This window comes from Ochotona princeps, chromosome 15, assembly GCF_030435755.1.
Source record: "Ochotona princeps isolate mOchPri1 chromosome 15, mOchPri1.hap1, whole genome shotgun sequence".
Lineage (NCBI taxonomy): Eukaryota > Metazoa > Chordata > Mammalia > Lagomorpha > Ochotonidae > Ochotona > Ochotona princeps.
In genome coordinates, this window is record NC_080846.1 from 43,178,579 (window position 1) to 43,203,524 (window position 24,946).

A 24,946-nucleotide genomic window follows, 5' to 3' on the forward strand; every position below is an offset into this window, starting at 1 on the left:
ATGTGTCCCAAGCAGCCAAGAGACTGTAGCTCTCAGCTAGCACAAGTTGCATTTGTTTAGTGTTATTGCCCCAGCATCCAGCTGTGCCTGTTACCCAGTGGGAGATACACGTCCGAACAGGTAAATAGGAGACATGAACAGTATCAATGAGTTCATTCTGGAGCGTGAGTAGCCTTTTCAAACAACACAAGTTATCGCTACCTCCGAAACAAAATTTTGTTTTGTATTGGTTTTTTTTTTTTTTTTAAGATTTATTTCATTTCAAAGGTAGATTTAAAAAGAAAAGGTGAGACAGATTTTTCCACCCAAACGACCACACGGCCATATTTGAGCTGATCCGAAGCCAGGAGCCTCATCCAGCTCTCCCACGTGGGTGCAAGGGCCCAAGACTCTGGGCCTTCCCCGGATGCTTTCCCAGGGAGCAGCCAGGACACGAACCAGCGTCCCTATGGGAACCGGTACTTGAAGGTGGAGCCAGACACAGGCTCCAGCGAAGGGATTTTTTTTTTAAGGAAATTTGCCTTCTCTTTTGGAAAAATAAAGGAAAGGTAACATCCTTCTTTCAATGTGTTAACAACCATGTCCTTTCTGTACTCCAACCCCGCGCCACATGTGAGAATTCTGCACAATGAACACCGGGCGATCCTGGTGAGGTTTCGGGGCATTGCCAGATCAGGGCGCACGCAGCCTCGCCGGGCAGGCTCGCCGACTCTGCACTGAAGGCGCGTTCGGTTCTCGTGGTGGGGGGTGGTGGCTGGGTTCACGGACTGGCAGGAAGGAGATCTCGGCGTCCCACTCAGTCACTGTCCCTCCCACGCGGCTCGAGCCCCCAGCCCGGAGGCGCCCCCGCCCCCCCGAACCGCGCGCGGCCCCGCCTCGGCCGGGCGCAACGGTCTGGGCACGCAGGCGCAGAGGCGCGCGCGGAAGGGCGCGCAGGGGGGTGGTGCCAGGGTGGGCCGGCCTTAAATACGGGCGGAGGTGGGGGTGGCGCGGAGCCTTGGCGGTGCAGCTTCTCGGTCTGCGCGCTTTCTCGCAACTGCCTCCGCGTGGTGCGCTCCAGGGAGCCCGGCTCTTCCCCTGGCGGCGGCGGCGGCGGCGGCGGCGGGAAGGAGTGGAGGCGAGCGGACGGCGAGGCTCCATGGAGAGCGGCAGACGCCCGGGCAGAGGCGGCGCTTCCCTCCCGGCCCCTGGACTGCAGTGACTGGCGCTCACCTCCCGCGTCGAGTCGAAACGGCCGAGCCGCGGGCTCCGGGACGGACCGGCCTGTCAGCGCGCCCCGGCGTCTCCGCGCCCCGATCCAGTCTCGGCCCTAACTCCCTGGCGGGGTGGCGGCGGCCAGGTCCCCGCGGCGGCGGCCGGAGCAGCAGCAGCAGCAGCAGCAGCAGAATCGCGCCTCTATGATGAAGTTCAAGCCCAACCAGACGCGGACCTATGACCGCGAGGGTTTCAAGAAGCGGGCGGCGTGCCTGTGCTTCCGGAGCGAGCAGGAGGACGAGGTGAGGGCGGCTGGCGCGCACGCTACCCGCGGCGGGGCGGCCGGCGGCCGGTCCTCCTCCCCTCTTCACCTCCCCGCCCGGTCTCGGTCTGGCGGCCGGGGCCGGGAGGGAGTCGCTCCCCTCCCTTCTCCTCCCCTCCCTTCTTCCTTCCTCTCTGGCTGGGTTGGTGGAGCAGACAAAGGGGCTCGCCCAGGCCGGCGCTCCCCATCTGGGCCCCTCTCGAGGACGGGAGGTGGTGACGGCCCCCCGGCCCCGGGCAGGTCCCGGGTGGTGTGGGTCTCCGGGAGGAGTCACCATCTTGAACGTGTGAATTGAACCTCGAGTGCGAACAGAAAGGGTAGCAATGAAGCGAGCGTTGCAGTCCCGGGTCCCTGTGCTGCTTTTCCATTTTTCTTTGTCGATTTCGCTTTTTCAGTGGGCTCATTATCTCGTAAGCAGTTGGCATGATTCTATATATTCTAATGGAAACGGGTTTCTCTCGAAGTTTTCCGAATGCAGAGAGATGGTTAGTGAAAAATGGAGTAAGACCAAAGGGGAGAGGAAAGGTGGCATTTTCAGGCAGTAATCCGGAGCTCTCGCTCTGTCATGGTTTCTGGACTTTGCTATTTGGCTCGACATTGGAAAGAAGCAGGCCGGCCGTCTTGTCGTGGTGCTGCCATTTACCCATCGGCGCTGCATTGATGCTGGATACCTGGTTAATTTTTAAATAGCTCAAGGTTTGAAATTTGCGTAGAACAGTCATGGACACTGGGAGCCGATGAGAATCTTTTTCTCATTGCCAGTCCTAAAATGGTTAGATCGGGGGAAATCTCCCATGCTGCGTTCTGCTTCTGTTACTGTGTCCAGTAAAATACCAGGCTGAAGCCGGCGGAGAGAGTGCTGAGGGCTTCCGTGTTGCCGTGCTTGTAGTGAGGAGTGTGACATGGTGTATACACACTCAGAGGCGTCACGTGCTGGGAAGGTGTGCTCTTGGAACGCTAGTCTTGTTTTCTGTTTATGAAGAGTCCCCAAGCCCTGCAGGTTAGAAGAGTCTTCAGGAGTTTACCGAGAGCCCAAGTCCTTGCAGAGACGTTCTTGTTACTCTAGAGAGCAAGTACCTGCCGGGGAAAGGTTAACATTTCCAGAGTCACACGCATGAATTGCATTCTACCAAAAACAAAGTTGTAAGTCAGGGCCCAGCAAACTTTGAATACCCAGGATTGTCAAGATTGCCAGAAGGGATCGAGAGGCTCAGGGTCTTCTGACAGGCTCAGGGCTGAGACAAAGAGCTCTGTACATCTGAGTGCCTGGGAGTGGCGCTGGTTGGCCCCCGTTTCTGTAGATGAGGAGACAGTTGCACAGCATAAGTGCTCAACCTTGGTTGTCAAGAAAGGGCCAGTTCCCGTTCCTGCTACCAGGCATGGCCCTTAGCAATCTGTTGAATGAGATTTTGAGTGTCTGTGTTGGAAGCCTTGCTGGGAGAGGTTGACTTTGAAGTGCTGCATTTGGTTCTTGTTGTTTGTTTTGTTATTTTAATAAGCTTATCTTTTTAAGAAGGATTTATTTATTTTTACTTGAAAGGCAGATCTACAGAAAGATCTTCATCCGCTGGTTCACTCTCCAAAATGATTACAATGGCCAGAGCTGAGCTGATCCAAAGCTGAGGGCTCAGTGCTGTAGTCTCGTGGCTAAAGTCCTCGCCTTGCATGCACCGGGATTTCAAATGGGCGCCAGTTTGTGTCCCAACTGCTCCACCTCCCATCCAGCTCCCCGCCTGTGACCTGGGAAAGCAGCAGAGGACGGCCCAAAGCCTTGGAACCCTGGACCCACGTGGGAGACTGGGAAGAAGCTTCTGGTTTTGGATCGGCTCGGCTCTGGCTGTTGCAGCCACTTGGGGAAGATCTTTCTCTCCATATTGCTTTCTGCCTTTCCAATAAAAATAAATAAATCTTTATAAAACAAAACAAAAAACAAAGCCAAGAGTCAGGAGCTTCCTTGTGGAATCCCACGTGAATGTAGGATCCCAAGCCATTGGCCCATCCTCCATAAGCAGAGAGGTGAATTAGAAGTGGAGCAGTTGGGAAATGAACCAGTTACCCTTTGGGACACCCTGGCGCTTGAAGGTGGAAGATTAGCTTGCTGAGCCACCGTGCTGGCCCCAGAAATTCAAGCTTTATAATAAAGTCTAGGGGTAGGAGGAAGATGAAGCAATCCTTGTTGAGTATAGGATAAAGCAAAGTGTGACCAGGGCTTTGGGAATTAGGTTAGCAGAGAAACGGCTTATTAGTGTTAACTTCATAGCCTAGAGTTGAAGCATGACATGGAATGGGATAATGGAGCAAGTGGCGTGGAGACTGTTGAAGGAATCCATTATGTAAAACTTTGAACTGAGAAACCAGGTTGAGCGGCTTGTCAGGATGTGCCTTGAGGGAATTCCAATTGTGGAATTCCAGCTTTGACATCCTGCTTAGCTCTTCCAAGTCCTCATTTCTGTGGTGGTGTGGAGTTGAGGCTCTATGACCCGGTCATTACAGAATGAACTATTAATTTTCTGGATATCTTAGCCATTTCCCAGCGGAGAAGTAAGTGTTTCCCTCTGCTGAGTTGCCAACACCGGTGGTGAGGCTAGAAGACTTAGTATATGTTTTGCTTGAGGATGAAATGTTCACAGAATGTCAATTCAGAGAGTAATTGCTGTTTGACACCAAGAAGCTGTGCAGAGCTGGCTCTCCCTGGCAAGTTCTCAGGAAGTCCTTGCTTTAGAACGGGTTGTTCTAAAAGCAGAGACTACCTTCTCTTATATTCCTACCCATTTGATTTTTTTTCCTGCCCTCTGAGGTAAACGGGCATTAGCATACGTGTGGGAAGAAGTTACACAGCCGAAGTGATTTGTCCTCAGGCCACAGAAGCTGGCACATATTTTTGTGTGCATATCCTTTGTTTCTGGATATAGTGTTTATTTGACTCGGTTCTCTGCCTGGCTCTTTCTGTTGGGAACCACTCTGTTTTTGGTAGTTGAACTTCCAGGCAAGCCCACAAATAAGTGTCGCTGTACAGTAGGGTAGCCAGGGTCATGTGCCTTTGTGTGTTGAAAGATGACAGTACCTTTCCACAGAAGCAAGCAGAAATGGGTTCTGTTGGACGTTCTTGCATACGTGATGACTTGAACAGGAGATGGAGGGATGAAGAGTCCCAGCTGCTCAGGTGTTTTCCCTGAAGTGGTGGTGTAGAGGTGGGTAGTTAGATATGCTTGGTGGGAAGGGAAATACAGTAGGATGAAGTGTTGTCAGATCCTCAGGTTCAACTCCAACACGAGTCATTCATTCGAGATTGGGTTTCAGTGAGTTGGAGAGGAGGAACTGAGCATTCCAAATCGAGCAACACTTGCAGGTGTGGTCCAGTAGACCTGCAGTTTAGAATGGCATCGAAAAGCTAATGATTGGAAAACACAGAGCACCTTAGTGTAAGAGGAGAAGCTGAGAGGCAAGAAAGGAACTCAGTTTAAGAACATTTACATTTTAGAGGTCATTGAGGCTTGAGTGATCTGGCAGCAAAAGAGGGCTGCCAATTAGAAAAGTAGAAATAACTACGTCCTGGGTGGAATCCAGCACAGTTGCAAGACAGGCATTAACAAATCAGGCCAAAGGACTGACCTCGCAGGGGACTGCTTGCTCTAATGAGTGTTTAAGCTCCCTTGGCCAGGGTCGCGTCTTCTGTAGTCTTAAAATCTGCCAACAAAGTAACCAAAACCAAGACCCGGTAGCAAAGATAGTCTCAAAGCATAAAGCTAAACCTAGACCTCTAAAAACAAAGCTCTTCCGAAGAGTGACCATTCTGGTAGGAAGGAATCAGTACAGCGAGATCGCTACTGGCAGTCGGACAAGTTCAGGTTTGTAGTGTGGCACCTCCAAAGGTAGCCGCTTTTCTTAAATACAAGGAAATGTCACCAAATGTCCTCATCTGTTGCTGTAGCTCTCCCAGACCTAATGAACGGAACGGTTTCTTGGACTGCTAGACCAGCTGTTTAAATGGAATTTTGCATATGGGTTTTTTCTTTCGTGTCTTATGAAAAATCTTCACTTCGAAACGTTGCTAGTTTTAATCAGCTAGTATTGATAATCCACCTAGCTGCCCATCCCACATAGCCTCATCTGACTTAAATCATGATTTAGCCAAGTGAATTGTTATTTCCGACTCTGTTCCACTGTAGCCCAAAAAGTAGTATCAATTTGCTTAAAATTAGGTAACTGGTTCAAACAGCCATAGGTAACTGGTTCGTTTGCATCATACTATTGTAACATAACCTTTTAAAGTAGCTTTCTATGTTTTATGTTCCTGCTGGCTCAATTTTGGCTAGATTCCTGTTAAACAGTTAACTGCAGAAGTAAGTTTTAGCCATTTGTAATATTTTGGTTCACGAAACAGCTCAAAAATTACTTCTTTTTTTCTAAGATTTATTGGAAAGTCAGCTATACAGAGAGGAGAGACAGAGAGGAAGCTCTTCCGTCCAATGATTCACTCCCCAAGTGAGCACAACGGCCGGTGCTGCAACGGCCAATCCGCAGGAACTTCCTCCAGGTCTCCCACGCGGGCGCAGAGTCCCAAGGCTTTGGACTGCCCTCAACTGCTTTCCCAGGCCACAGCAGGGAGCTGGATGGGAAGTGGAGCTGCCGGGATTAAAACCGGGCGCCCATTTGGGATTCTGGCAGGTTCAAGGTGAGGACTTTAGCCGCTAGGCCACGGCGCTGGACCCCAAAAATTACTTCTAAATAGCTGCAGCTCCCAAAATAAAACTTGTAATAAACTTAGTTATTACTTCAAGGGTTCTGCTGGCTGTGCTGCTCTCACCTCTGGCACAGAAGTGGGATAGTTGTCTTCCTAGGGCAGGCTTATCCTGCAGTCCTGAGTGCAAAAGCAGAATGGCAAATGGCAACCTTGTAGAGTTGACCCCACATCCTCAGGCACAACTGCGCATGTCGGCCTCCAGCAGCACTTTCTCAGTTTGCACTCCACCTCCGGGATGAGGCGGACCCTTTAGATAATAGAGGGACGGAATCAATACAGTAGGTCAGTCCACTTCACGGACAGACCTACATCTATAGGACCCAGGGCTAGTTCCAGGTAAATACTCCTGTATCTTAAAACATTGGTTGTCTAGGAAGAAAGAAAACCAGTTTAAGAAATACTGCTGGGGCTAAGAAATACTGCTGGGGCCCCGGCGGCGTGGGCTAGCGGCTAAAGTCCTCGCCTTGAAAGCCCCGGGATCCCATATGGGCGCCGGTTCTAATCCTGGCAGCTCCACTTCCCATCCAGCTCCCTGCTTGTGGCCTGGGAAAGCAGTCGAGGACGGCCCAATGCATTGGGACACTGCACCCGTTTGGGAGACCCGGAAGAGGTTCCAGGTTCCCGGCTTCGGATCGGCACGCACCAGCCCATTGCGGCTCACTTGGGGAGTGAATCATCAGATGGAAGATCTTCCTTTCTGTCTCTCCTCCTCTGTGTATATCTGACTTTGTAATAAAATAAATAATTCTTTAAAAAAAAAAAAAAAGAAATACTTCAACAGTGCCCGCCGAGGAATGTTTTATTCGCCTAGGTGTCTCATACCTGAGGAAGGGGGCCTGATGGAGGGATGCTCAGGTGAAGGCAGCCAGGTGGGCTCAGGTGAGAGCTGTGTGCTCATCTCCACCACTCCTGGCGCTGACTCCTGCAGCCTTTATTTAACATGTAATTTACCAATCTAGATTGGGAATGTTACAGAAATGTTTCCACGGCTGTTGTTACTATGCCGGTAGGAGGGATACTGAATAATGATACTTTGCAGATAATAATGACCTGAGGATGTAGGTTCTTCCGTTGTTTTTTTTAGAGGGGATCAGGAGCAAGCTGTCCCTAATTTGGAATCTAGATATTTGCCAGAGAAACAGGTATCATGTTTGCTGTTGATGTGACTTCATCAAAACAAATAAGCTTTGATAAATGGTGCTGCTGCAGGTAAGCTTCAGGTCTCTGCATGTGCAGCAGGCCTGCCTGCTTGGAGCACAAAGCAGAGTCACATTGTAGCTGAAGGTGGGAGTCTACGCCTGGAAAGAACATTAATAACACTCAGAGAACTTCCCAGAAGTTCAGCATAAGAAACAAAGTTTCAGTTGTTGACTACATGTTAGACATTTCAAAGATTTATTTATTTACTGGAAAGGCAGATTTACAGAGAGAAGGAGATACAAAGGAAAAGATCTTCCATCCGCTAGTTGACTCCCCATGTGGCTGCAAGGGCCAAAGCTAGGAGCCAGGATCTTCTTCCCGGTCTCCTATGTGGGTGCAGGGTCCCAAGGCTTTGGGCTGTCCTCCACTGCTTTCCCAGGCCACAAGCAGGGAGCTGGATGGGAAGTGGAGCAGCCAGGACATGGATTTCTGGAAGGTGCAAGGCAAGGATTTAGCAACTGAGCCATCATACCAGATCCAACTTTTTATATTCTTAAACATGAATTGCTTTAGTAATTACTTTTAAAATATATATTCCAGGAAAATCTGGATTGAATGTCCATAGACTATTGCATGAATCCTAAGTTATTTGTCCAAAAATTGAATGATTTCTCTTCGTGAGTCTCAAGTAGTTTTAAATGAGTACTGAAGCCACACAGGAACTTCATGTTACTGTGGAAGAGAAGTTTAGTCACATATTGGCATACTGGTTTTAAGTGTGAAGCTTAAATGCCAATTCAAAAAAGTAGGCACAGATTATACTTTTTTTTTTTTTTACATTATTAGCCTAATGTAATTTAGCTGACTTGGAGAATTGGGATCATAATTGTCATTGACCTAGATACATGACACTTTGAATTTCATTTTTTTCGAAACTCAAAATATTTTTGAGTTCCGATGGTTTTGAAACTCCCTGTTTGCTAAAAGAGGATGCACTCCTGCAGTGGTTAGCCACCTGGCCCATTATGAAGCTAATCAAGGGAGTTGTTTAATGAGAGAATTGTGTGATTAAGAGTTTCTGATGCAGGCTTACAAACCCAGGTTGTCCCTAACCGCTGACTCTGCATGCAGATAGAACGAGTAGCTGCTGTGTACTTTCATGGTGACGGTTGCCAGTGTTGACACAGGGTCAAGGCCTTCACTGTGGATCAGCAGAAAGCCTCCGTTAAGTTCTAAAATTTGGTTTGCATTTTCATTTTATTTAAAATAGAATTTGAACTTACAGAACTTACAGAAAGACTCTCTGGCTCATTCTGGTTTTATTTCCTGTTTCCAACTGGTTAGAGTTGCCTTGCTCATACTTCGCTTGGTAGCACTTTTTAATCAGCCTACGTCTCTGTGGTCTTTTCGTACATTCTTTGCTGCCCGTTTTCATCATTCATTCTCAGTAATGATAAAGCAAGTAACAACTAGCATAATTGGGAGCAGGCTTAATTCTTGGTGCATTGATTCAGCTTGGTGGGTCAGAGCAGAAAGCTAATGAGTGAGTGCCTGCCTAGGCCAGCATCATTCAAAGGCAACCTGTTAGACATTACTGTAATGTATCAAAGCAGGAATAAATTTTGATTATGGTACAAATACCTCCAAATTCAAATCATTGTCTTCTGATACTGGTTAAATTTACTTGCCCAGCTCTTTTTTTTTTCATGCACAAGTCATGCGTCCCCAGGGAGTGTTTCTTTTTTTCTCTCGCTCGCCCTTGTATTTGTAATACTCATTTATTTGAATGAATCTTTGAATCGGCTTGTTCACTCTAAAATTTGCCCAAGCACTTGAGCCATCTTGCATTGTTTTCCCAGATGTGTTAACAGGGAGCTGCATTAGAAGTGGAGGAGCCAGGGCTCAAGCCAGTACCCATATAGGAAGCTGGTGGCAGCTGTACTCACTGTGCCACAACACTAGCCCCACCCTGGTTCTTCCCTATTTCCCAGTAAAGACCATATTTCAATCCATCTTTACTAAAATTGCTGTGGTTGTGGGCCCGGCGGCATGGCTTAGCAGCTAAAGTCCTCGCCTTGAATGCCCCGGGATCCCATGTGGGCGCCGGTTCTAATCCCGGCAGCTCCACTTCCCATCCAGCTCCCTGCTTGTGGCCTGGGAAAGCAGTCGAGGACGGCCCAATGCATTGGGATCCTGCACCCGCATGGGAGACCTGGAAGAGGTTCCTGGTTCCCAGCTTCGGATCGGCGCAGCACCGGCCGTTGCAGCTCACTTGGGGAGTGAATCATCAGACGGAAGATCTTCCTCTCTGTCTCTCCTCCTCTCTGTATATCTGACTTTCCAATAAAAATAAATAAATCTTAAAAAAAAAAAAATTGCTGTGGTTGCACTCATTTAAACCCTCCAGCACAGCCTCTATTATTTCAGCTATGGCTTTGTCAACTGTTGTTAGCTTCCAGGGCTTTCTCTGGATTTGCCAATGATAGTAATGGAGGCTGTGAATTGCGCTCCACATCAAGAATGAGAGAAACAGGGACCTGGCACGATAGCATAGTGGTTAAAGTCCTCGCCTTGCACATGCCAGGATCCCAAAAGCCTTGGGACCCTGCCACCCGCATGGGAGACCCGGAAGAGCTCCTGGCTCCTGGCTTCGGATTGGCACAAATCTGGCTGTTGTAGTCACCTGGGGAGTGAACCATCAGAAGGAAGATCTTCCTCTCTGTATATCCGCCTTTCCAATAAAAATAAATAAATCTTAAAAAAAATGAGAGAAACAGTGCTGACCCCTCAGGCGTTAGTCAGTGCTGAGAAGGCTGTGTCCATAGGCAAAGGTGTGCCTTTCTAATAAAACAGTAACCTGCAGAGGTTATCACCTTATCTTCCAACTTGGCCTTTTGACAAAGGGTGGGAGTTGCTGGACTACTGTTAGTCTAAACTTTGTAGTTGGGAAGAATGAGTTCCTGACAGCTTTATCAAGATTGGACTCTTCCATAAACATCAATCTCTTTTTCTTTAATACAAGTGAATTTAACAATGTAGCCCAATTTTTCATTTATAAAATGGATTTATAATTCCTGTTGGGTACTGTAAGTAGTTAACCTGCATATTACTTGTGATAATCATGGTTGTTGGGATCTTTTTGTTATTGTTTAAATTGTGAATGAATTTGCATTCTTTATGTCTTAATCATCCTCTAGGCCTTGTGGGCCCTGTCGTCTGTTGCAGCTGGTCAGTGCTGCTCCTGCAGCCCGGCTGCAGCCAGGCAGGGACATTATGTAAGAGAATGTGTGAGAGTCTCAGTCATAAAGTATCCGAGGACACTACAATTTGAATTTTACCTAACTCTGAAATACCAAAACCATCTTTAGCTTACAGACTGCAAAAACTGGGGGGCTGGGCCCGGCACAAGGGCCTAGCGGCAAAAGTCCTCGCCTTGAACACGCCAGAATCCCATATGGGCGCTGATTGTAAACCCAGTGTCCCTGCTTCCCATCCAGCTCCCTGCTTGTGGCCTGGGAAGGCAGTCGAGGACGGCCCAAAGCCTTGGGACCCTGCACCTACCTAGGAGGCCGGGAAAAAGGTCCTGTCTCCTGGCTTCGAATTGGCTCAGCTCTGGCCATTGCGGCAGCTTGGGGAGTGAACCATTGGATGGAAGAGTTTCCTCTCTGTCTCTCCTCTCTGTATATCTGACTTTGCAATAAAAATAAATAAATCTTAAAAAAAAAAATCTGTGGGGGCTGAAGTTTTGCTAATCCTGCTCTGAATCTTAAGTTACAACTGCCTGTTGGTAAGATGGAGCAACTTGTGCTCAATTTAGATGGGTTTGGAACATGAAGGAAGCTTTGTTCTACCAAGTATAAGCATATTCTGTCCTCAGTATCAGCTTTCTGATCATTTCCCTATTTTTCACATTCATTACCTTACAAAGTTTACGGTTTTCTTAAACTTTGCAGGGACAGGAGCAACGTGTCCTGCCTGTGGTTGTGAGCTTATCTGTAATCACGAGTCTTGGTGCATGCAGTAAACCAAGTCTGCCTTTATCCTGTTAATAAATGGAAGAATTGGAATTTTGCTAATTGAACCTGATAGTTAAGTGACTACTTTAGGTACAGAATGACTCAGTAAAGTAACTGCAGTAATGTTGAATGTTTTAACATTTCTTTGAAAGGTAATTACAGACTAACACCTGTTGCTTCACTCCCTAAAAGGCTGCACTGGGCAGGTCTAGGCCAGACTAAAGCCAGGAGACCACATGGGTACAGGGCCCTAAACATTTGGAGCTATTTTCCACCGCCTTCCCAGGCCATTAGCAGGGAGATGGATTGGAAGCGAAGCAAGCAGGACTGGAACAGGAGCCTGCATGTCATGTTGACACTTGCAGATTGGTTAACCTGCTCCACCATGATTCCAGCCCCAGTGTTGAATTCTCATTCCCAAAGGACTATATACAAAGGCTGTCAACTGCTTTTTTGTGTAGTATCACATGTACCCCTAATTTTAGTGAAATTTCTAAACTGGGATAATCTAGAGTGAGCACTTGGGCAGGTTGGGAATGTTGTGTTCCCCAGACTGGATGTCTACAGTTGACAGAACGGATCCACCTTGCAGGTGCTGTTGGTGAGCAGCAGTCGGTACCCGGACCAGTGGATTGTGCCGGGAGGAGGGATGGAGCCAGAGGAGGAGCCTGGCGGCGCCGCCGTAAGGGAGGTATATGAGGAGGTAAGTGGTTCCTTCTGTCACAGAAATTCTGCTTGGGGTCCTACAACAGTTGACTAAGGTTCACTTATAAGGCATTTGTTATGAAGACTGGCAGGTCATAAGACTTCTGTTTTGTTATCTAGTGGAGACTTTAGGCATGTGAGTATAGTTAGCACTTTGCTAAATGGGTTTTATTTTCTTCTTGGTAAAATGGAGCTAAAGTTCATATGGAAGTTCCCCAGAACTGTAATACCATGTAACTTCCTGTTGATTAGATATGATGACCTTGTCTCATAGCAGAATAAGATTACACTAAATAAGAATGCACAGAGATTAATCATGTGTTTGAATTCTTAAGTGAGTAAGCAAGCAGCTTTTATTTTACCTGTCTTAAAGCTCAGTAAGCTGTGATACATTCTAATGTAGGGAAGCACACATCCTGCTGGCTTTCACATGGTTGATAGCAGAACTTGCGCTTAGCATTCATGCTAAGCAAAGCATAAAGTAACTGCCAGAGTTATTGAACCATAGTTTTCATGTAAATAGGAAGCAAATGCTACAGTTTTCTCATAGGCTTTGAGGGCCCAAGTAGGAACATTTTCATAAAGCTGGATCTTGCAGGGTGAGCAGCTTCCTGGGGGAAGCTAGAGGAAAAGAGCATGCCCTGGTCTGTTGGTATGTGGTAGACTTGAAGGGAGGACACACTGAAGTTGCAGTTCTTTTAATTAGGTGTGACTAATGAAGACTGCAGTGGAAGGAGTATATGCCCTGAGCCATAGAGAAAGCTGGGTTTCTAAGTGGGGAGAGGCACAAGTGTTTGGCCTATATAGTTACCAACTGAGATGACTATAAGCCATATCTGAGTATCTGGGCTTTTTGTTATTATGTTTATTTATTTGAAGGTTAGAGTTAGAAGGAAAGGTGGAAGGAGCATCCACCTGCTAGCTTGCTCCCCAGCTGGCCACAGTGGCCAGAGGGAAGTTAGGAGCTTCATCCTGGTGCCTCATTTGGGGACAGGGCCCAAGTACTTAATGCTGCAGGGAGCTGGATCAGAAGTGTAGCAGCTGGGTGCCCATATGGGATGCCTGCATTGAAGGTGGTGGCTTAACCCTCTCCACCACAGTACTAAGCCTGAGAACTCAATTTTGATGCCTCTGCCTGATAACTCCAGCTTCCTACTAATTGAGGGTCCAGGAGGCAGTGGTGATGGGCTCCTGCCACCCACTGGAGATTGAATTCCTGGTTCCTCACTTCATCTCGGCTTCTCACTGCCTGTTGGGCATGTGGGGAGTCCATCAGTGGGTTAAGAGCAAGCTGTCTTATCTGTGTCTATCTCACATAAAAAAACTTAAAGATTTATTTTTATTTTATTACAAAGTCAGATATACAGAGAGAGGAGGAGAGACAGAGGAAGATCTTCTGTCCAATGATTCACTCCCCAAGTGACCGCAACGGCCAGTGCTGCTCCAATCTGAAGCCAGGAGCCAGGAACCTCTTCCGGGTCTCCCACGCGGGTGCAGGGTCCCAAAGCTTTGGGCCGTCCTCAACTGCTTTCCCAGGCCTCAAGCAGAGAGCTGGATGGGAAGTGGGGTCGCTGGGATTAGAACCGGCGCCCATATGGGATCCCGGTACGTTCAAGGCGAGGACTTGAGCCGCTAGGCCATGATGCCGGGCCCAAAGATTTATTTTTATTGGAAAGATATATAGAGAGGATACAGAGAGAGATTCACTGCCCAAGTGGCTGCAACAGCTGGAGCTGCACTGGTCCAAAGCCATGAGCCAGGAGTCTCTTCTGGGTCTCCAGCACAAGTGCAGTGTCCTAAGGCTCAGCGCCGTCCTTGTTTGCTTTCCCAGGCCACAAGCAGGGAGCTGGATGGGAAGCAGGGCCACCAGGATTAGAACTGGTGCCCATATGGGATCCTGGCACGTGCAAGACAAGAACTTTAGCAACTAGGCCACCATGCCAGGTCCTCACATAATTTTTTGTTTTTAAGTAGAGAATGTGCTTTCATAGGAAAGCCTTGTTTTCATACATGGCTGGGTCTTGGGTGTCGGTGGCAGGGGTCCAGGTACTGAAGCTATTCTGTGCCACCCAGGGGGCAAAACAATCAATAGGAAGTTGCGTGTGCAATGTGAGGTGTTTTATGGAAAATCACAGATGATAAATTTTGACACACAGTGGAAAGATGGCTTGGTATGAGAAGGCCTGTACTGTATTTACATTCAGAAATTGAAATGACATCCAGATGTAAATTGTTACAAAAATGTGGATATTTTACATTTCATCGTTTTTTTAATAGGCTGGAGTCAAAGGAAAATTAGGCAGACTCCTGGGCGTATTTGAGGTGAGTTACAAAAGTAATCTTCATTTTACTTATAACAAAATTTCTTCCTACCTAGCCAGATAATTGTTCAAGACACTCTTGTAAAGACTATCAGTGAGCAGGTTAGTCATGATCAGGAAGAAGGTAATTGAAAGCCACATGACTTACTGATAGAGCTTCAGTTATGTGGAATATAGTAGTAATTTTGACAATGCCCTGGAACTGAAGCAGTCATTTCTTGGTATACTGCATTGTAAATTTAGGAGGCGAATCGTCTGTTCACTTGGGGCTTAGGTCTGTCGGATTCTCTGTATGAATTCATTGGCTTATGCATGTAAAATTAGATAGTATCTGTGTATATATAACATTCTTTTTTAAAACATTTTTTGGGGCTGGCATGATGGCTCAACTGCCTTGTCATCCACCCTCAAGCCCTGGCATCCTGTATGGCAGCTGGTTCGTGTCCTGGCTGCTCTACTTCCCTTCCAGCTCGCTACTTGTGGCCTGGGAAAGCAGTGGAGGACGGTCCAGATCCCTTGGGACCCTGTACTCCTGTTCGAATCGCGCTAAGCTCCAGCTCCATCTGGGGAGTGAAGCAGCAGGTGGCAGATCTTTGTCTCTCCTTCTCTCTGTAAATCTGCCTTTCCAATAATTTTTTTTTTTTATGTATTTTGCTTGAAAGAGAGAAGGAGACACAGATTCCATCTCTTGGTTCACTCCCAAGACAGCTGCACCATTGAGTGGGATCCTTCACTGTTTTCCCAGGCCATTAGCAGAATTGGGTAAGTGCGGTGGCCAGGACTTGAACTGGCACCCATGTGGGATGCTGGCACAAAGGCAGAGCATTAGCCAGTCCAGGTGACTTCATTCTTAAAGGACTATGGATTGGGTATCGTTGGGGCCAGAATGGTATTTTTAGGGAAGAAATCTGAAAGTAATAGGTGCTCAATTTCAGGTAGGGAGAACTCACTCTCAGAAATTTACTACCAGATAAACAGAATAATAGAGAAATAGCTAATTTCCTTTTGTCAAGATAAAAATTGAAGGGATAGCTCCATCTCTGGCTTAACCATAGAAACTTTAATCCTCAACACCAATCATACAGCAATAGGTAGAACTGATGATTCTCACCAAATATAGTAATTAGTATAAACTTCAGATTGTTCAGGAATTCACTGCTTGCTTTGACTAGTTATACAGCACCATCTCCTGGTCATACTGGAAACTATGAGGTTTTTCTATGATTCAGATATTGTAAATAAACCATTTGTCAACATGAGTACTTCAAAGCATCCCTAGGAAATGCTTGTTATAGGAAAACCTTTGTATGGATTTCAGAATTATTGATCAAATAATCATTGATCAAAATCAACTTAATTCCAGTTTTTACAAACTTCTTGAGGCTGCATCAGATGCTGACAAAAGTTTTTGAAGTAAACTTGCCACGTTATAAAACATACAGGTTATATGTGAAGGTAACAGTGTTAAGAGCTCTACAAATGCTATATGGAGGGGCCAGACGTAGGGCATAGCAGTAAAGCCGCCCGCCACCTGTAATGCCAGCATCTCATATGTACCAGTTCAAGTCTGATGCTCCCTGCTAATGGCCTGGGAAAGCAGCAGAAGCCGGCCCAAATACTTGGATCCCTGTACTCATGCAGGAGACCCAGATAAAGTTCCTGGGTTCAGCCTGGCACTTTTGGCCATTTGAGGAGTGAACCAGAGAATGGAAGATCTGTCTCTCTGCCTCTCCCTCTCAAGGAAATCTTGCCATGTTCTTTTATCATGGTGATCTCTTTTTTTAAAGATATATTTTTATAGTAAAGTCAGATATACAGAGAGGGGGAGTCAGAGAGGAAGATCTTCTGTCCAATGATTCACTCCCCAAATAATCACGATGGCCAGTGCTGTGCCGATCCAAAGCCAGGATCAGGAACTTCTTCCATGTCTCCCATGTGGGTACAGGGTCCCAAGGTTTTGGCCCATCCTCGACTGCTTTCCCAGGCCACAGGCAGGGAGCTGGATGGGAAGTGGAGCTGCCGGGATTAGAACCAGCGCCCATACAGGATCCTGGCAGTTCAAGGCGAGGACTTTAGCTGCTAAGCCACCGTGCCAGGCCCTAACATGGTGAACTTAATGAACTTGTGGTTGTAATGGAATATATTGTTTTGCCAAGCCTAGAAATATTTTTTGGCAGTTGGGGAGGTGGCTTCATCTTAAGGCCAGCTCATGTTTTGTTTTTAACCTAAAGAAAGCTAGGTACTAGTTTCAATATGGATAATAGAGCATGTAAGACAGAATATTCCAAAACAACCAAGTTGATTCATGTCTGCCAAAAGTCATTGACTCTGAGAGATCTATCAGCCACAGTAGAGTCCCAGTCTAGATCAGCAGGGTCTTACCTTATGGGCACCTTGACAGACTAAGAGCATTGCTGTGTACGCATCGGAGCTGAAGTGTGAACGGATTTCACCAGCAGTGGCGGTAAAGCTCCAAGGCTTCTGTCTTTGTGTCAACTCACTGCTGTGCTGGACAATACACTGAGCTTACTTGTCTAATCAGCTGTGAGCTCAAGACATGGCTAGCTCCTGTAGATTAACATGCTTGCTTTTTATATTCAAGCAGAACCAAGACCGGAAGCACAGAACGTATGTGTATGTTCTTACAGTCACTGAAATACTAGAAGACTGGGAAGATTCTGTTAATATAGGTAAGTTCTTATTCCTTTAGGTAACTGAATTCTATGAATTCATATACTACATATGTACATATCCATCTTAAATTTTCTAGATATTTTATGCTAAGCAGAGAAGGGAAGAATTCTGTTCCTAAGCCATTTCTTCTTGAAAGCCATCAGGTGTGGGGAACATTACTGATAATTTGCAACTTACTTATTTTGTGGTAGGAATTGTGCAGTAGCTTAGGACACTGCATCTTATAATGGGATTTCAGTTTGAGTCCCCACATCACTTCCATCTGGCTTCCTGCTAATGCATCCTAGAAGGCTGTTCAAGTGGAGACCCGGATGGACTTCAGAGCTTCTGGCTGTGGACATCTGGGGAGTAAAATGTTAGATGGAAGACATGTCTCTCTGTTGCTTTACGTTCTAAGTAGATGAAAGTAAACATTTTAGTTGGTTTCAAATTGTATAATAACCAATGTCGTATTTTCTCTAGGAAGAAAAAGAGAGTGGTTCAAGGTAGAAGATGCAATCAAAGTTCTCCAGTGTCATAAACCAGTTCATGCAGAATATCTGGAAAAACTGAAGCTGGGCTGTTCTCCGTCCAATGGAAATTCCACAGTCCCTTCCCTTCCAGATAATAATACCTTGTTTGTAAATGCTGCACAGACCCCCGGGGTTCCTTCTGGTCTAAGATAAAGAAAACTAGCCAGACCTCTCCCTCCACGTGCAGTCTTACGGGGAGAAGCTTCGTTTTTTCCTTGGCAGACATCTGAATGACGCTTGCAAACTGTCTGAATTTGCCATACAGGGTTTTCAAACAATTTGCATGTTTTTCAGATGCTTAAGATATTTTTTTTTAAAGAGATAGTGTAAAATATTTTAATAAGCCAAAGCCATGCGGGAATTTGTTTAGATGCCTTAACTATGCCCTACCCCCATGTTAAGTTCTTTTGTCCATTTGACACATAACTGGTTTATCATTTTTGCTTATTCATAGCACTAACATATTCAACACAATTTTTCTTTTAATATTCAAGAAATCCATTCATCCCAAAACTTGTTTTATGAACTCCAAACTTTTAATTCATAAACTCGGGCTTTGTTTGGCCTGCTAACTTTTGATAATTGACTTATCTCGCGGTGGGGGGGTGCCAGCTCATCCGTTTTCCCATCTAACCCAATGGCACTTCCACATGAAGCATCACTTTCCACACTCAGAGCATGTGTGACTGCAGCATCACAGAAACTATTGATTGGACTCCTTAGCATGCCCAGTTGCCGTTTCCCTTTAATCTTTGAACAGAGTAACTCAAAACTACCATTTCCCTAAATGTAAATTGCTATTAAACATGGTTTAGTTTGTTTCGCAACACCCCTTCAGTTAATTCTTCATGGTTACTAGAGGGATAGCAGGCTCCTCTTGCACAAGCAAATGACCTTCCTGCTGTTGAGCTCTTACACACCAAGACTGCTGAGGCAGCCCAGGAGAACTCGTCTTTTCTTGGTTGTCAAAGGGTACTATTTGACATACAACTAACTTGTGGCACTGGAACCTCCCAGAGCTCAGTTAAAACAGGCCATCTAGAACACCTGAGTACCTTGTCCTCCGAGACGCCTGCACTGCTTCCACCAACTCAGAAATCAAAGGGGAGGAAAAGCCTGGGGGGAAAGATCATTTCTATGTACTTTAGCCTTTTGTAAATATAGTAACTGGTGAGTATAGGATAGTTGAAATATTTGCTCTACCAGTTGGTGACCTTTTAAAATATAACTGCTGCTAGAAATAGTCCTCCTACACTTAAATTGGTGCCATCACAAAATGAGATCTTGTGCCATAAATGCAGCAAAGCTAAGTATAAACATTAGCTCCCAAATTAACGCTGTTAAAAAAAACTTGTAACCAGTAATACACTTCATCCTAAATTATGTAGTGTGATCAAACATGATCATCCAGGATTTTTATCTTTTTCTTTGTACAGAGGTTATGTATTCTGGGTGTTTTTTTAAAAAAGTTTAAATCTCACAAACTGACTTTCTATCAATCTTCAGTGGGCTAATATTTTTTTTTCTGAGTGATCGCTGAAACTTAAGTTATATACTTACCACAGCAAAGAAACTGGATTACTTTTGTAAATAGAACTGCTTCCACCTGAAATGCTGTCACAAATACTGGGGGGTTATCTTGTACATGATATTCTTAGAGGTAATAATGCATGAGCTTATTTTATAAACTCAACTATGTATTTGACATGTAAAATATGTACAGTATTAATGTCAACTGTCTCTTTAACGTTAGCCTATAAATATTGTTGTATAATTTTCTTCAGTCTAAAACCTTTGGACTGATAGTGCCACTTGGGTCAGGATTTTCTTCAGTGCCATTTAGCAAACCAACTGTCTGTAGTCTATGCAATTAGTAAGAAAGTAACAGAATTCTAATATGGCTTCTACACTTCAAATTTCCCAGGAGGGGTTCCTACCCAACTTTTGTGGAACCCAGTCCAGCAAAATCAGGAAAGGCCCGAAGGAGATATATTTCTGTTAGGAGAAACAGCCAACATTTTCAGACTGAAAGTTGAATCTACTAAGAATAACAAGAGTGTCTACTATCGCAGCCCTGCAGAGCTGGGACCGTCTCTGTGCTTATTTGTGGGATAGTTAAAATCGGGCAGCTAAGAATTTTAGTTCCATGTGCCTCCTAAATACAACACAGAAGTACGCATTGTAAAGTGACTTGCACACAAAGTATGAACTGTCCTGCATGGTTTTTTTGTAAACATGACATTTTCCAACCAGGTACCTGCAACCCGATTTTGTCTCATGCTATTGTATAAAGCAAAACCGAAGGGAAGAAATGATTGTTGTACACACTGAATTGCTTTGCATGGTCTCATTTGAGATAATTGGTGTAAGAATCTTTTTTATATATATATATATATTTGGAAACCTCAAATAAAAACGGAGATGATCTTTGGTTTGTCTTTTTTATACTCAGCCTTCTGAAATGGGAAAATCCAGCGAGTATCCAGGAGAAATTTGGACCTGCCATTCTTCCTCAGCCACAGATGCATTCGTTACCAAAGTCCTCACCTTGCATCCTCTGGGATCCCATATGGGCACCAGTTTGTGTGGCTGCTCCATTTCCCATCCAGCTCTCTGCTTGTGGCCTGGGAGGGCAGCAGAGGATGGTCCAAAACCTTGGGACCATGTGTTTGCATGGGAGATCTGGAAGAAGCTTCTGGCTCCTGGCTTTGGATCAGCTCACTCTGGCCATTACAGCTGGTTGGAGAGTGAACCAATGGGTGGAAGACCTTTCTCTGTCTGTCTCTGTAAATCTGACTTTCCAGAACAAATTTTTTTTTTTTAATTCAACTCTAGAATCCTTCAGATGCTTTCTTTGAAAGAATAAGTGGCTAGGCACAAATCATTTTTCAAAAACAGCAAGTACAGCCAAATTAAGGGGCTGGTGTAATGGCAGAGCAGGCTGGTCCTCCACCTGGGAGTGCTGGTTCATGTCCCAAAGGCTCCACCTCAGATCCAGCTGCCTGCTTTTGACCTGGAAGGGCAGCAGAAAATGGCACAAAGCCTTGGTTGGGCTCTGCACGTACTTGGAAGACCAGAAAGACGTCCCAGCTTCCAGTTTCGGACCAACCATTTGAGGAATGACCCAAAACTTGCAAAATTCAGATCTTTTACTGGGATTGGAGGAAAAACTTGGCAGTTTTTAATACCATCTAAAAACTGAACAGATTGCATTTTATAGGGAGAGTCACAAACACTTGCTAATTAATGATTATGTTTTTAAGTGAATGTTACAGCTACAATGATCCTACTTATTTGAAAACAAGTTCCCAGCCAACTTGTCTATGTTCTAACTCTACCTTTTAACCTATTGCCTTAAATGCAACATCTTCAGGGCAGGCATTTAGCAAAGCAGATTAAGACTGCTCTGGGTTTAGTCCCCACTACAATTCTGATCCAGCTTCCTGGTCCTGACTGCACACTGGAGACCAGCAATAGGTGATGTCTCAAGTTCCTGTGTTCCTGCCACCCACATCAGACCAGAGTGGATAGCTAAGCAACTAATGGAAGATTTATAACTTGCTCTGTTCTTCAATTTTCTTTTTGAAAGGCAGCTTTTACAGATCGTCCACTCACCTGCTGTTTTGCTACCCAAATGGCTGCAAAGGCTGAGCTGATCTGAAGCTGGCAGCCAGGAACCTCTTGTGTCCCAGATGGGCACAGGATCCCAAGGACTTGGGCCATTTGCTGCTCCTTTCCCAGGCTGTAAGCATAGAAAGCTGGATCAGAGTGGAGGAACCAGGACATGAACAGAAGTATACCAAAGGGTAGAAGACTACTAGCCAGCACCGTCACCATGCTGGCCCTCAAACTTTCTAAAAAGAATCACCATTAAATACATATACTAGAGACTTAAAATGCAGGTTCGAAAGCAGCTTGGGCCCTAGCTCTGGCTAGTACAACTGGCTTAATTCTAGCAATCAGATAAGCAAGCTCTAAGGCTTAAGACATTACAACAAGCACCTAAGGTTCCATATCTTTTTTTTTTTTTTTTTTGAGTTCACTTTTGTATGGCTTCAGTAAGTCAGAAATTCAATATTTTAATTCTGTGAATTCAGACACCAGACAAGTCACTCCAGTCTTACTGTTGTTACTTCTCAGAATTAATGATAGTGTGGCAAGTCTGTTTCTAATCAAACTCATTCTTCAACTGATTGGTGCAGCTATTTTAGCCAGACTTAACTGGGCTATCAACACGGAGCAGCTTTAAAAATGACTTTTGACCAAGTAACTGGAATTCAACATTTCTAGGAAGTAGAGAGCTGTATCAAGAGGAGCAGAGGGAATGCGGTTAAATTATAGCCACTAAACTCACTAAAAATTATATTCAGGTAAAACCTGGTTGCAGAAACTGACCTGCAGCATCTATCAACATGTACAGGGACCAGTGCTGCACAGTGGGTTAGGTCACTGCCAGCAACACTTTTGTTGATCAATTCACCCAGCTCCCTGTTAGAGCACCTACAGGAGCAGCAGTAAATGGCTCGAGGCCTTCAGCACCTGCCAGCCAAGTGCAGATTGTCCTGGCTATTGATTTCATACTGGCCCAGCCCCAGCTTGGGAGAGTGGTTCAGTAAATGAACTATTTGCTTTTCAAATAGTCATTCTAAAAAAAAATGCACGTATAACCAACAGTCCTACTTCCAGTAGTCAACAGAAGCACTCGGACAAACCGTACAACCAAAATGTGGTGAGATGTGTGCTGCACAATTTAAGAAACTAGTATCAACTTAGAATTGAATTATGACAACAAATTTAACAGATCTATGAAGTTACCAGAGGTGCTGCCACAGCAACAATCCTGATTTTAAGAGAACCATGCACTGCCGTCATGTGTGTTATGCACATATTTAGGTTTAATGAGGGTCCAGTGTGATAGCGTAATGGTTGAGGTCCTCGCCTTGAGTGCACCAGGATCCTATATGGGCGCCGGTTCTAATCCCGGCAGCTCCACTTCCCATCCAGCTCCCTGCTTGTGGCCTGGGAAAGCAGTCGAGGATGGGCCAGAGCCTTGGAACCCTGCACCCACGTGAAAGAGGTTGCTGGTTCCCGGCTTCGGATCGGCACAGCACCCGCTGTTGCGGCCACTTGGGGAGTGAATCATCGGACGGAGATCTTCCGCTCTGTCTCTCCTCTCTGTTTATCTGATTTTCCAATAAAAATATATAAATCTTAAAAAAAAAAAGGTTTAATGAACAAAGGTTGTACTTCACTTTTTAAACAAAGGTTGCTTCTTAAAAATGATCATATGGATCCAGTATCTTATAAATTAAGACATTGCTTGGGATGCCTGCATCTGTTTGGAATGCCTGTGTGCAAGTCCTGGCTGAGATAACAAGTTCACCTTCCTTTTAACGTGCAGCCTGGGAGGCAGCACGTAATAGCTCAAGTACACGGTGCGCGCTCTCACATGAGACCCAGCTGGGAGTACTCAGAAGGAACAAGTGGATGAGAGAGCCATCAATTTTCTTCCCCTCAACATAAATTTTTTAAAAAAGATTTATTTTATTACAAAGTCAGATATACAGAGAGGAGGGGAGACAGGAAGATCTTCCATCCGATGATTCACTCCCCAAATGACCGCAATGGGCCGCTGTGCGCCGATCCGAAGCCAGGAACCAGGAACCTCTTCCGTGTCTCCCGTGCAGGTGCAGTGTCCCAAAGCTTTGGGCCATCTTCGACTGCTTTCCCGGGTCACAAGCAGGGAGCTCGATGGGAAATGGAGCTGCCGGGACTAGAACCGGCGCCCATATGGGATCCCGGGGCATTCAAGGTGAGGACTTTAGCCACTAGGCCATGCCGCCGGGCCCCCCCCCAACATAAATTATAAAAAATTTGAGAAATCGTGAATGTGAAAATATTCCTTAATTTCCTACATGAAAACCACTGGGTTTGATAATGTTCAGTCAATATGTAACTTCAACATTAAAGGAAGAAGGCAACTTACATCAACAGATCTGTTCTCTAATCCTTACCTGAGGGACAGTAACATTTCTTGGGGGAAAAAAGGGGCGGGGGGGAGAGTAGGTTGCAGTGGGTGTAACACATGTAGTTTTAGTACGCGTAAAATGTAAGACATCACTGCTAGGGGGAGGCCAAGTAATGAGAATTTACAGAACTAAAGAATTAGCATGCTATTTTACATTTCAGGTGCTAGAGGGGGGAAAAAAAACTCCAAGGAGTGAGAATTCAAGTTTTATTAGAACACAGCATACTTGTTTACAAACTTTGCACCGATGCTTTCTCATGGCTGTGGCTGCATTACGTGTCACTGAAGACCTACGGCCTGCAAAACCCCAAAATTTGGCCCTACATCCTTGGTTACTCAGTCCTGAGACTTTCTGCCAAAACTGAAGGAAAACAGCCCTCTACATTCGGATCTGACGCAACCAACCTGTCGTGTCTGAGCTGCTTTTGCCCGTTCCAAGTTTTTATTCTTGAAGTAAGAAAAATGTCAATTTGCAAGATTATAAGGAAAATAAATTATTCAGTTGCTAATGTAAATCATGGAGCTATTTCAGAAGCAATTCATTTTGAAGAATTGATCAGGACTAGATAAAAAGGAAATGCTAGATATAGTAGGCACAGAGGGTTACTAATCCATTTTCTATCCTACATGAAAACAACAGAAACATTAAAGCTCCTTAGTGAAAGCCACAAAATATACTTAAAAAATAGTGTTGGTACAAGACATCTAAACAGTTAACTATATGCTTCTACAATCTATCTGAAACGGAAAAGCTTAAATTCAGCCTGGTTTCCATTCTGCCTACATTCACAGAGTCACAACTGCTCAAGGGAAGCAAAGATGGAATCAGCAAGAACCAAACTTAAAGTTCCACACTTAGGACAACTTTTAGTCCCGTTACTAACTGTGCAGCCAAATGAAATTCCCAGGCTCCATGATCAAATGGAAACTAATCCAAGGGTGAGTCCATAGAGATAGGAAATAGACAAAGGATCACCAGTCCAGTTGTGGATTGCAAATTTTTATTATTGATACTTCTTGAGGATTAGTACATTCAACATGTTTTCTTTTCTGTGTTAAGTCATTTAAAAGATAAACCCTGATATAATTTCTCAAGATAGGCAACATGCTAAACAGCTAAATGAAATGTTGTCCCTAGTCCCAAAGCACATCAGTCCCACAAAGGAATACAACACTCTTAAAAGGATTAACAAATTAGTTGCCTTACTTATTGTGGCATTTTCTTTTTGGACAGCTTTCCTAGATACAAGCTTTGTTTTGAAAAACTTTA

At 45.3% G+C, this 24,946-nt stretch overlaps 1 protein-coding gene across 2 annotated transcripts; it reads left to right on the forward strand.

The window, feature by feature from the left end:
* Window positions 1-1,094: 1,094 nt before the first annotated feature.
* NUDT4 (nudix hydrolase 4) lies at window positions 1,095-18,083 on the forward strand. 2 transcript variants are annotated; one of them, XM_004583099.4, is made up of 5 exons: window positions 1,095-1,496; window positions 12,009-12,119; window positions 14,399-14,443; window positions 17,045-17,132; window positions 17,599-18,083. In XM_004583099.4, exons 1-5 carry the CDS (start codon window positions 1,398-1,400, stop codon window positions 17,799-17,801), a joined length of 546 nt encoding a protein of 181 aa, XP_004583156.1. In that variant the 5' UTR covers window positions 1,095-1,397; the 3' UTR covers window positions 17,802-18,083. The 2 variants fall into 2 exon arrangements, with proteins under 2 accessions (XP_004583156.1, XP_004583157.1); XM_004583100.4 differs by having other exon boundaries at window positions 17,048-17,132.
* Window positions 18,084-24,946: the final 6,863 nt, after the last annotated feature.

Excerpts from the sequence above, each read along its gene's own strand:
- NUDT4 (XM_004583099.4), top strand. The coding sequence starts at position 1,398 with ATGATGAAGTTCAAGCCCAACCAGACGCGGACCTATGACCGCGAGGGT. Across the intron at positions 1,497-12,008 it reads GGAGCGAGCAGGAGGACGAG|GTGCTGTTGGTGAGCAGCAG; the intron begins GTGAGGGCGGCT and ends TCCACCTTGCAG. Across the intron at positions 14,444-17,044 it reads GACTCCTGGGCGTATTTGAG|CAGAACCAAGACCGGAAGCA; the intron begins GTGAGTTACAAA and ends TTTATATTCAAG.